Here is a 12,204-nt window from a genome sequence, read left to right as displayed (position 1 = left end):
GCTGGATATCATCATTCTTCTCTTTCTTGGTGATTCCCTTCTATTTCTGACTCTCTCTCTCACACAGGGTAACTCGGGAATTTTTTTTAGCTGGTGCAGCATAAGCCTCAGGCTTTCTTGCACCATATGGCTAATAATAATAATAATAATAATAATAATAATAATAATAATAATAAGGTCTCTTAATATTTCATTATGTGAACAGTCACAATGAAAATGAAAAAAGTATTGGCCACAGCTATCTAGAGAATAAAGATAAATTTATTTTTTATATTCACAACCTGAACAGCGCCAATCTTTTACAAATTTGGGCTGTATCTCTCTCTATACTCTAGTAATTTAGATGGCGCTATAACTTTAAATAGGAAGAATTTTTATCTTTAACTTGTTTTGCAATTTTTAACTTCTCAAATTATATTTTATTACTCAAATCCTAACTTCCATTCAAGTTTTTTTACTTTTAAATTTTATCCTAATAAAATTAGTTTCTTATTTGATTGGTGTCTTTAACTCTTGACGATTAAAGAATGCGCATGTGCGACTCTGTGCCTCGGACACGCGGATCCTGTCTCGCTTTTCTGTAACCACTCTGAATGGGTTTGTTGGTTTAAGGCCTGGTTGGGTTGGAGTGTTCGAAATATACATCAAAGCTCCGTTGTTATTAGTAATTATTTGATAAATGGATTCCTCTAAGAACACGGAAGCAGCACCGGAGTCATGGGAACAGTATACTGATGAGAACACAGGAAGTGATAAAAGCGACGATAATTTCTCAAAACCATTTTCTTCTTTGAATATAAATGCTCCGCCATTTGTGCCTTCTTTTGCTACCTTAGCAGCTGCTAAGGCACAAATGGAAGGACAGGGGGATGAAGAAACCACCGAAGATGCTGATCAAGGTACTCTTCTAATACTTGATTCTTTTATATTGTTCTCAACTATTCATATTGTCAAAAAGTGTTAAATTGGCTTTGGAGTTCTCATGTTTTGTTTTTGTCCCACCATGGTATTCGAAACTTAACTATGCATTTTTATTGGTGAATTGTATTGTAGCCTGTACCTAAATACATCCAGATTTATATATTAAAGTAGTTGGAAATTATTCGTGCCTCTTAACATTGAATATAATTTCATATGAGAGTGGGATATGGTTATTAATGTGTTGCTTGTTTTTTTACCTTTAAAACTCGAACACAAATGTGTCATTTATGTAGTATCCATATATGAAGGTAGGTAAATGTGTTGCAACGTTTCAAATGTTATATGCTATCCATTTCTGCCCACACAGACAAGTACATATACCATTTGTTTTAAAATTAAGTTGACCAGTTTATCTTTAAACATAAGAAATTTTAGTTTCGAGTAATATAAACTTTCTGAGACTAGGTGCAAATGGCCATCTCCATGTCAGTGACCATTGACATGGACAACAAATGCAGACAATTAAATTTTATATTTAGTCCCTTGGCAGTAATTTATAGTGCCATCTTCTGAGGGGGAAGGCATGGATTAGCCACCGAAAATAAGTTTAAAATTGGTAATTGGTAAAAAAAAAAAATATATATATATATTCATTCAAATTATATTAATTTTTGTGCAAACTGTAAATGTCTTGGCCAGATGGTAAGAGGGGAAAAAAATAATAAAAAAAGTTTATTTAGCATGGTAAAGCAGCATCTGTATAGGGTACTTGTGTTCCTGGATAGAAAATGAGTAATATGACCTAGTAATATCTCCCTGATGATATCTCCCTTCAGACGTGTGCTTGGTTATCTATTGCTGCTTAAATATACTACCTCACCAACTTTCCATGTTATGAAGCATTTGTGACCTTGTTCCTAGGTGTGTAGCTACTTGTATGCTAGTCACTGTTAGCTGAATTTAATATTAGGATCAAGTGTAACTTTTTTGCTACAGTCTGGTCATATATTATTTTGAATATAAGTGAATTACTACAGTAGAAACATTTAAGCTTATGTTAATTTAGTAATGAACAGAGGAATAGGGTGATTAAATCAGTTTGCTTTGATCCTAGATTAACTGATGCTTTAGTCATTGAGTTTCACAATGTTTATTTTTCACTTTTGCAAAAGAATTTAAAATAGAATAGTAATACGTTATGTAGGGGGGTTATAATTAAACTGTATTGCTTTAAGGTAGATAGACAAAAACTGGTAAAAATGCAGTTCAACATACAATAGACAACTAAACGTGACTACGTGACTTAGGCGAAGGCAAGGAGTAGCAGTGCCAAGAGTGATTGGCAAAAACAAGCCACATGAAGCAAGAAGCAAGTTGTAATCAGAGAAAATGGATGGCCAGGTATTTTAACCCTGTTTTTTTTTTTTTTTTTTTCTTTCTCTTCATATATGTGAATTTTACACTTAAGCTTTCTTCTGTTGTTCGGTAAGGCCTATCATGTTTCTTCTTCTCCGGGCTGATCTTTCTATGGCATTCAACAAACAGTGATACTGTACATTGAAGCAAGCTATAATTATAGAAAATTGATGGCTAGTACATAATGTGGCCATTTTGTCACCTGAAATGCGATCACCATTTTTTTTGTTCTGGGGGCTACCATAGACCCCCACTTTTGTGCTCGTACATTACTAGACAATTTCACAAGTGCTACAATGAATTTGTCATGCACATCAACAGAAATGCTTTTTTTTTTTATCTTTTTTGCCTGTACATTACTAGAAGATTTCACGAGCATTAATTAACAATGAGAATTGGTCATGCACATCAACAGAAATGCTTTTTTCTTTTTTTTTGTTCTAGGGGTTACCGCTCTCACACCCCCTGCTTTTGTCGGGGCTGCTGCCCCAACGTCAATGCTGTTAATATAAAGAGAACCTAATACTAATAACTCATACAGTTACCGGGAAAAATATCAAATCATCAAGAAACAACTTAAAAACAAACAAAAAAAAAAAAAAATCGTCTCATCAGTCCTTGCATGCCTGCTTTCTTTCATTTCATCAAACATTCACACTAAAAACATTTGTATTCTGAAGCTATCAAATTCACTGATACACCATTGCAAACCATGAACAATATACTGAATATATGTGATGTGATGTAGAGTAAGGCCCCCCCCCCCCCGCTTCTTGATGACACAAACAGAAAACCACGTACAGTAGAGTGCCGATAATCCAAACTAATTGGGACCGGGGATAGTTCAGACTTCTGATTTGTTCGAATTTTCGAACTTATCAAAAATACTGTTCTGGAGACTACAAAAAAAAAGGTTCAGTAATTTTAGAATTAAAAACACTAAGTTGTACTTACGTATTTTTATTCAGAGGTAACAAAACAAATGGAACTTTCATCCACAATAACATGTGTATGGGCTACTTTAAAACGAAAATAATTACTTATTTTTTGCTGCACCTTTTTTGAACTCCGTTTCTTTGTTGCCAGATCTCTCACTCTTTTCAGCAAGAGTAATTGAGTCTAATAGCATTCAATTTGTTGATCATTTATAGATTTTCACGTATCATTTAATTTTGTTAATTGGTAAGCTAATAAAAGTGTAAATTTGTGCTTAATATTTTTTTTTTTTTTATAGCCTGTGGATAATATTCATCTGATTTTTCACTTAGTAGAATTGCTGTTTAATAGAATCATAAATGAATTTGCAAATATGATCACAATAACCACTGCTTACTGTAATTTTTTATGGCACCAGCATAAAAAAAAATAAATAAATGCTGGCTCATTCCGATTATTGATGTTTTGAATTATTGACTTTTGGATTTTCGATGCTCTACTATAGTTTCACGTTTAGTCATCCATTGTATGCTTAATTGCATTTTAGCCCAAAACAGCTAACTGCACAAAGCTGAAATATAGAAGACATTAGCCAGGCATTGTGAAAAGGAATGTATGGAAAAAAAAAAAAAAAAGTTCCATAAAGGGCCACCTGGGTAAAATTATCTTGTAAATTGTATAGTAATAGTGCATAGCTGTGCAAGAGGTTTATTCAAATTGCAAACGATATTCATTCCGATTAGCATTAGTAGAGGCATATGATTCAAGAAAGCAAGCTTATATAGCATCAGCCAAAAAAAAAAAAAAAAAAAATCCTTCCCATTTCACCTGTCCATTCACTCCAAACGTTTGTCTAGTTTGCCTTGAATTTATTTAAGCTGTCAACTTCCACAACAACAGATGGAAGTTTGTTCCAGCAATCAACCACCTGCTGGCTAAAGGAAAATTTCCGCACATCTATTCTGCAACTGTCTTACCTCAATTTGAATTTATGCCCCCTCAGATGAGGAATCTGAGCAAGAAGAAGAATCCCATCAGCGTCAAGCTTTCTCAAACCATTCAAGGCCTTGTACACCTCAATCAGATCGCCTCGCTGGTGCCTCATCTCCAGACTCTGCAATTTGCAGAACTTGTCTTTCTTGGTAATAGCAACCCTTTGTTCCACTCACTAATCGCATTACCCTTTTCTTACTCATTATAGCAGCTCTACATCTTTCCCAAACTATATTAGCTCACTATGGGTGTTTTGGAAATATGTGAATTGCTGTATACTGCTAGCATCCTACAATGAATCTGCACTCAAAAAATTTTAATTCTGGTCCTGTTTGAACAGCAGGAATCTTTTTCAGTAATCAAGGCGCGGCCTGACCATTGCCTTATACAAGGGGATAAACACCTTCTTATCCCTGCTAGCTAGCAAAATTCCTATTTATCATTGACAAGACCTCATGACACCTTCAACCCAAGACCTCTTCAACAATTACTCCCAGGTCTTTTTCATTCTCCACTACCCTGAGTGTAGTATCACACAGTTGGTATGTTACTCTGGTATGTTACATTGACAAATGAATTACTTTGCATTTGTCAATGTTAAACTTCAGTTGCCACCTCTCAGCCCATCCTCTCAACTTTTCTAAATCCTGTTGCAGGAGCATACTGTCCTTACTTTTTAAGGGTAAGACAGCACTTCCCCTTAACAAACCCATCCTGTGTCCGAACTATAACTGCAGCCTTGTCTAGATGATTCAGCAGTGCTTCTTTAACCAGTGACTCCATTATTTTCCCGGGAACAGAAGTTAAACTAACAGGCCTGTAATTACTCGTGTCACCTTTCAATCCTCCTTTGTGAATTGGGGATACATTTCCACATCTGCTGTCTGTTGGGGACCTCCCGTAAGGCCAAGGATGCCCTCATAATCATGGCTAAGGGCCTGCTTATTCCTTTTGCTGCCTCCTTTAATATAACTGGATAGATTCCACCCACCCCAGGTGCCTTCCTTATGTTTGACTTCAACAATTACTCCTTCACTTCGCTCTCAGTTATTACAAAATCCTTTAGCTCCGTGTTACAGTTCGATAAACTTCTGGCATTCTCCTCCCTTAATAATTCATGTGTTGTGAATGTATGTGCAAAATGTTCATTCACTTTGTCAGTTACCTCAGCAGGATCATCAACAATCGAGCCATCGATATCAAGTGGACACATCTGATTCATCCCCTTCTAGAGTTCACATAAGTAAAGAAGTTTTTACTGTTTTTCTTTGTATCCTTTGCCGAAGGTTTCTTGTAATCTGCCTTTTCCTGTCTAACCTCCTTTTTAACTTGATTACAGACTACCTTATATCTACCATAGGCTGTCTCCTGATAATTTATATGCATTCCATGCATTTTTCTTCTCTGCCACGACTCTGATCAGTTCATCTGACATCCATTTAGGCCCGAACAGTATTTCTTAGTTGGTATGGAAAGCCTAGTAGCTTCGAAGATTAATTCCTTGGATGTATCCCATTTAGAATTTGCTGTTGGCAACACCAACAGTTGGTCCCATTGTATAGAATTTAAAAACTGAGACCATTGTAGTCACCTTTACGAAAGCAAAAACTCTTCCCCTTACCCCTGATGGTAGTTTCATTTTTAAGTAAATCTCATCAGTACACTGTGATCACTTCCACCTAGTGGCTCATTTATTTGCAGATTTTTAATGCACGAAGAATCACTGCTGATGATCAGATCAAGAGTATTACTCTCTCTGGTTGCCTTTCAAACATGTTGCTGTAGAAAACATCATTCAATAAATCCACAAAAAGTCTTCCTAGTGTGTGAGTGACTAACCCACAATTTCCAGTCAATATCTGGAAAGCTAAAATCCCCCATTATAAGACATTCTGATTTGCTGGCCCACTATTTCTCTGCACAAATGCTCATTATACTCATCAGATTCATTAGCCTATAACACACACCTACTCTCATTTTCCCTTTCTCAGTGCTTATGTCACACTGCACTGTCCATTCATGTCAACTAGATGCACTTCCTTAGATTTTGTTTCTTTACTAACAGCATGACCCCTCCTCTCCTTCTGTCCTGTCTATTCTTTCTGTACACATTGTACTCCCCAAATTCCAATTCTTCATTTCTTATATCTGTGTGACACCATGTCTCTGATATCCCAACTGTATCTGCCTTTGATGCCTTGACCAGCACCTCAAATTCATCAAATTTATTTACTATACTCCTAGGATTGGTGTAAATGCAAGTAAAAAATGCACCTATTCTTACTCATAATTACTCTAACACAGTCCTTGTATTTACTTGTTCCATGATGACTCCCAGCAGTCCTTAAAATCTCCAGCACCTCACTTTCCAGGCTACTGCTCATTCCAATAGAAGCAGTGCAGATGTTAATGTTTGTCAAACTGTTGTTGTTATGAGGGTTTTGATGGCGTGTATAATGCGATGTATATAATGCACCTATTCATTTATAATATTAGGAAATGAGAAACTTTCTCATAAAATCAGAAATGATTAAAAAGTCCAGTTAGCATGAGGTAGTTGAAAAATTTGGAATATTTGCCTTGTCACCAATGAATTGTTGCAATGTATAATATTCTTTGGAATGTTACTAGTGTACTTTGTTATAATATTATTATTTTTTGCACTGCCAACATTTCACTGTCTTTCTGATACCCTAACAACCAAATATTGCATGGCCTGTGGTGGTGGTGTGTGCAAAATAACTAAGCAGTTGGGAACATATAGTGGCTTTTTGGAACCATCACAAATTAGCCAGTAACTGGTTGAGCAGTATGCAGTGGTGCTCTATTTTACATGAAACCACTATGTACAAATGGTCTCTAGCATGAAGTGCGGGAATAATATGCTAGGTTTTGTGTTCATTGTGTTGTTTTCCATTGATTACACATTATGGAACCATGTGGTTGAATGTCTTCTATAATGAATATAGCAGTGAAATCACATCACACAGTAATGGTGGAGAATGCAGTGGAATTTCATTGACACCTTGTACTTGTGATTAGCATAATGCAAGAAAGCAAGCTTATTCAGCATCAGCCAAAAAAAAAAAAAAAAAAAAAGGCACTTCCTTCCCATTTATTTCGCTCATCCATTCTCTCCAAAAGTTTGTCCAGTTCTTCCTTGAATTTAGTTAAGTTATCAAATTCCACAGTGCCAGATGGAAGTTTGTTCCAGCAATCAACTACCTGCTGGCTAAAGGCAAATTTCTGCACATCTATTTCTACAACTGTCTTTTCTCAATTTGAATTTATGCCCCTCAGGTTCATAATCTGAGCAAGCGGAAGAATCCCATCAGCATTGAGTGTACTCGAACCATTCAAGGCATTATACACCTCATTCAGATCACCTTTCAGATGCTGCAATTTGTGATGTTGTGACGTTGCATGTTTCCCATTCTGAAAATTCTGCGTGTTTACATTACCATTCATTTTTGGAAGTGCACCTGGTAAGTTTAGTCTCTAGAGCAATGTTTAGTGCACCCATGTTTAGTCTCTAGAGCAAAGTTTTTGGCATCCCCCCCCCCCTCTCCCCATACTTCTCCTTCAACCCATGCACGGTACTAAGTACTATAGGTTTTGATACCTTTCGTGTTTGGGGTTCTCATAAAAAAAAAAAAAAAAAGTTAATGGATGTCACCAGATTAATTATTCTGTATTGTCCCTCCATTGTAGCCAGGAAGTGAAGAGCAAAATCTGAATGCTTATCAGAATCACTTGGAGTTAGAAGATGGTTTTAGTTGTTTATATGATCCACTGTGGACATGGGCAACAGGTGGTGAGAAGGAGAAGAGCAAGAACTTACCATCCCTTGGATTTTAGATTGTATTACTTTTATTACTTTTTTAATACTGATGTTGAAATACATAGAAATGAATCAAAGTTCACTGTTCATTAGTTACTGCATTCCAGAACCAAAGTTTATTCCATACCAACTTTTTGTTCCTTTAAAATTAAAGTAGTTTGAATTTTCAGTTCATTTCCAGATTTTTAATTTTATGTAACGTGTAATAGTATTTGGTAAGAACTTTGCTTTAACAGGAAGAAGTTTAATTTTATGTTATGAAGTTTACTATGTGATTTACCGTATTTCCCCATGTATAAGACGCACCTTTTTTCGAAAAATTTGGGGTCTAAAAACTGGGTGCGTCTTATATAGTGGGTGTAGATTTTTTTTACTTGCATTTTTCGCGCTTGTTGTCTTTGCGCTCATAGTTTTGCACTTGTTACTGTTATATTAGATTACGTTTTGCCACATTCTGCCCAGAAATGGCTCAAAAAGATTTTCGTACAGTGCTGAATTCAAGTTAAAAGTGATCCAGTTTGCAAAAGTGAATGGAAATCGTGCTGCTGAATGTAAGGTCGATCCTCCTCCAACTGAGAAAACAATCCGAGAATGGCTACGGGAAGAAGAAACCCTACTGAAAACGCCACAGCAGAAGAAGGCCATTAGAGGCAAGTCAGCAAAATGGCCTGATTTAAAGAGGGAATTTAAGATATGGATTGAGGAGCAAAGGGTAATTGGAATTCCTGTGTCCGCAAAGATGGCTCAGCATGAGGCAAGAAGAATTGCTGATGAAAAAGAAATTACTGATTTTAAAGGAGGACACAATTGGTGCTTCAGGTTCATGAAACGGAATGGACTAAGCATGCGTACATGCACCAGACTTGCCCAAAAGATGCCTGAAAGCTATGAGCAGAAGGTCCTTGAATTTCATCGTTTTGTCATTCAATGTCGGAAGAGACATCAGTTTGAGTTGGGACAGATTGCAAATATGGACAAAGTCCCCCTTCAATTTGATGTCCCAAGTAACAGAACTGTTGATAAGAAGGGGGTGAAAACTGTAACTGTGAAGACAAGTGGACACGAAAAGAGCCATTATACAGTTGTTCTAGCTTGTTGTGCCTACAGAACCAAGCTGCCTCCTATGCTGATTTTCAAACGCAAAACAATGCCAAAAGAAGATATTCCTCGAGGAGTGATTGTCCATGTTCATGACAAGGGTTGGATGGGATGAAGGTCTGGTTTGAGGAAGTTTGGAGCAGGAGACCAGGTGGGCTCTTATACAAACCTGCCCTATTGGTGTTTGATCAGTTCAGGGCATACATAACAAAAAATACAAAGAAAATTGCTGCAGAGCAAAAAACAAAACTTGCTGTCATACCTGGAGGCTTGACATCCCAGCTCCAACCACTTGATGTCAGCATTAACAAATCCTTCAAAGCTGCCATGAGAGACGAATGGAACCAATGGACGAAGGCTTCTGGGGACAATTTGACACCAGCAGGAAGAGTGAAGAAACCAACTATAGGAGAAGTTTGTACCTGGGTGAAAAGATCCTGGGATAATATCAAGATTGAGATCGTTGTCAAGTCATTTAAGAAGTGTGGCATTTCAAATGCCATAGATGGAACTGAGGATGAGGCAATATATGAAGACAGTGATTCGTCATCAGACACAGACGAGGACAAACTAATGGATGGGAGTTTTGACAGTGATGAGTTGTATGAATTTTATGATGAATAAAACTTGAGTTCAGTAACTTTATGTAATACATTTTTTTTTTCAAATTTCGGGCCCCAAAATTAAGGTGCGTCTTATACATGGGGAAATACGGTATATGTGGTTAAAAGAAATGCTAACAGATAATGTGTGCCTCGAAGGCCATGTCAACGTGCAATTATAATTATTTGAAAGATAATACTTCACTGGGTAGAGAATAAAATTTATTGGAAACAGCTGATTTCATTTCTCTTAGGAGTTCAGAATTATATGTGAGAAATTTCGAATTTGAATAACAGGTTAAAGCTGTATAAATTTGGAAAGAATTAACAGCCCACTGTTTTGGGCCTTCCTCTAGATAAAAAGAAGAAAAATAAAGTTCTTAATGGCTTGCTTCATTTCTGAGTATTCAGTTGAGGTTTGTGTCATGTGGTGGTTTGAGAAAAACTTGTTCTTTGTTTAGGCGGAAAACAGGGGTGGCTGTTTTTTTTCTGGCAGTTGTTCACTGAAACATAAGGCCTGTGGGTGAATGATGATGAAGCTTGAGTTGTGGGGGGGGGGGGTCTTGTTTCTGTTGTGGGCAATGTTTTGCAGAGTAGAGATATTAATGGGTTGGCTTTGCAATTTGAACCCAGCAGCAGTGGTGCTACTAATTATTACAATTACAGTTGTGCCTGGTCAGACAAATTCCAATTGCTTTTTTTTTTCTTTTTTAATTCTTCTAGTTGCATACCAATTTCACACCTTTTAATAAGTTATGTTGCAATCCATTAGTTTTTACTAATGAATTGTAATACTTATTAAATATATTTTTTAATGAAAAGTTTTAAAGTTTTTTTTTATTTCTGTTATTTACAAAAAACAACTTTTATTACTTCTGCCAACAGTGAAATACATTATAATTATTCACTTCCATTTTCATTTTAACAATAGTTTTAAGTGAGAAAACTCGAACTTTCACATATTATATTTTACTCGATGACCTGTACATTATATAAAAGAACTATTTGAGTCAAGAACTATTTGAAACAAGAACCATTTTATATAATAAGCATAAAACAAAGAGTACTTAAATTTCTATAGTAGTAATGGCAGCTATAGGGTGAGAAATATTTGTTTTGTTTACCTTAAACCAAAATTTAAAATAAAGGATCGTGAGTAATTTATTCCATAGTACCTCTCCAAATCTGAGGAAATTATATTGATACTAGTTTACTAAAATGAACCCTCCTACCCTTTTTCTTAGAAATTTCCTTAGTGGCATTCTGACAGCCAGAATAGCATCAATTATTAAGCTACCAACCAGATTATGTATAAGTATAGTGCAAAAGCATCAATAATACATAGCCAAATCTGAATGAACAGAATATTAGCGAAGCGGCATCGTTTTAAGTTATATCTCATATTGTGAATACCTTCACAACGAGTTGCCATGATATTGCACTACTTCGAATAAGTAACGCTTCACCTGAGGAGAAGACTAATGTTACTTATTCTCAGATGGATACCACCCCCCAGACAGCACCGTTTCAGGACTATTTGGCCCTTCTTCGGTGGGCGGTTAGGTACCCGAGTGATGCAATGATGACATCACTCGGGTACTTGGTTGCTAATGCGCCAATAAAACCCAACAACAAACAAATAAACAAACAAGCAATAGTTCAGACAGCATGAGTTTGTTAAGGGAAGGTCTTGTCTGACCAATTTGATGGGATACTACGATGTGGTCACAAAGGAACTGGATGCTAAAAATAATTTTGATATCGTATACTTGGATTTCAAGAAAGCTTTTGATACTGTTGCACATGGAAGACTGCTGTACAAATTGGAGTGGTATGGCATTGAGGGCAAGTTACTGCAATGGATAAAGGGATGGTTGAGTGGGAGATGGCAGAGAGTGGTAATAAATGGACACTGTTCTACGTGGGCTAATGTTATTAGCGGGGTCCCTCATTTTTCGGTGCTGGGCCCGTCGTTGTTTTGTGTATTTATCAATGATATCGATGAAGGTATATCAGGCTTAATGTCCAAGGACATTAAGCCTGATATACCTTCAAGGACACTGAAGACACTATGCTACTGCAACAGGATCTAGAAAAGTTAGGCAGATGGCCTGAGAAGTGGCAACTGAAGTTTAACATTGGCAAATGCAAAGTACTGCATATGGGTAGTGGTAACCCAAGAGAAATGTATCAACCCTGTGGTACTACGCTCAGGAGGTGGAGAATGAAAAAGACCTGCAGTCAGATATGAAGTTCTCTGAGCAGTGCAGATGGGCTGCGAGAGCAGGTCATGGGGATTTGTCAATGATATATAGGAATTTTGCTAGCAGAGACAAGGAGGTGATTATCCCTTTCTATAAGGCAGTGGTCAGGCCACACCTTGAGTACTCTATACAG

The 12,204-nt window shown here is 36.7% G+C and overlaps 1 protein-coding gene across 1 annotated transcript in view; it reads left to right on the top strand.

Annotated features, from left to right (window-relative positions):
- Positions 1-525: 525 nt before the first annotated feature.
- LOC150084133 (eukaryotic peptide chain release factor GTP-binding subunit ERF3A-like) overlaps positions 526-12,204 on the top strand; it is a 212,304-nt gene continuing 200,625 nt past the window's right edge. Inside the window, exon 1 of the mRNA XM_090375053.1 lies at positions 526-899. Within this exon, the coding sequence (XP_090231179.1) occupies positions 680-899 (220 nt within the window). The 5' untranslated portion in view covers positions 526-679. The remainder of the gene's footprint in view (positions 900-12,204) is intronic.

The sequence above is a fragment of the Mastigoproctus giganteus genome, chromosome 6 (assembly GCF_048544385.1).
Source record: "Mastigoproctus giganteus isolate SK-2022 chromosome 6, ASM4854438v1, whole genome shotgun sequence".
NCBI lineage: Eukaryota > Metazoa > Arthropoda > Arachnida > Uropygi > Thelyphonidae > Mastigoproctus > Mastigoproctus giganteus.
This window is presented reverse-complemented; position numbering and strand designations above follow the sequence as displayed.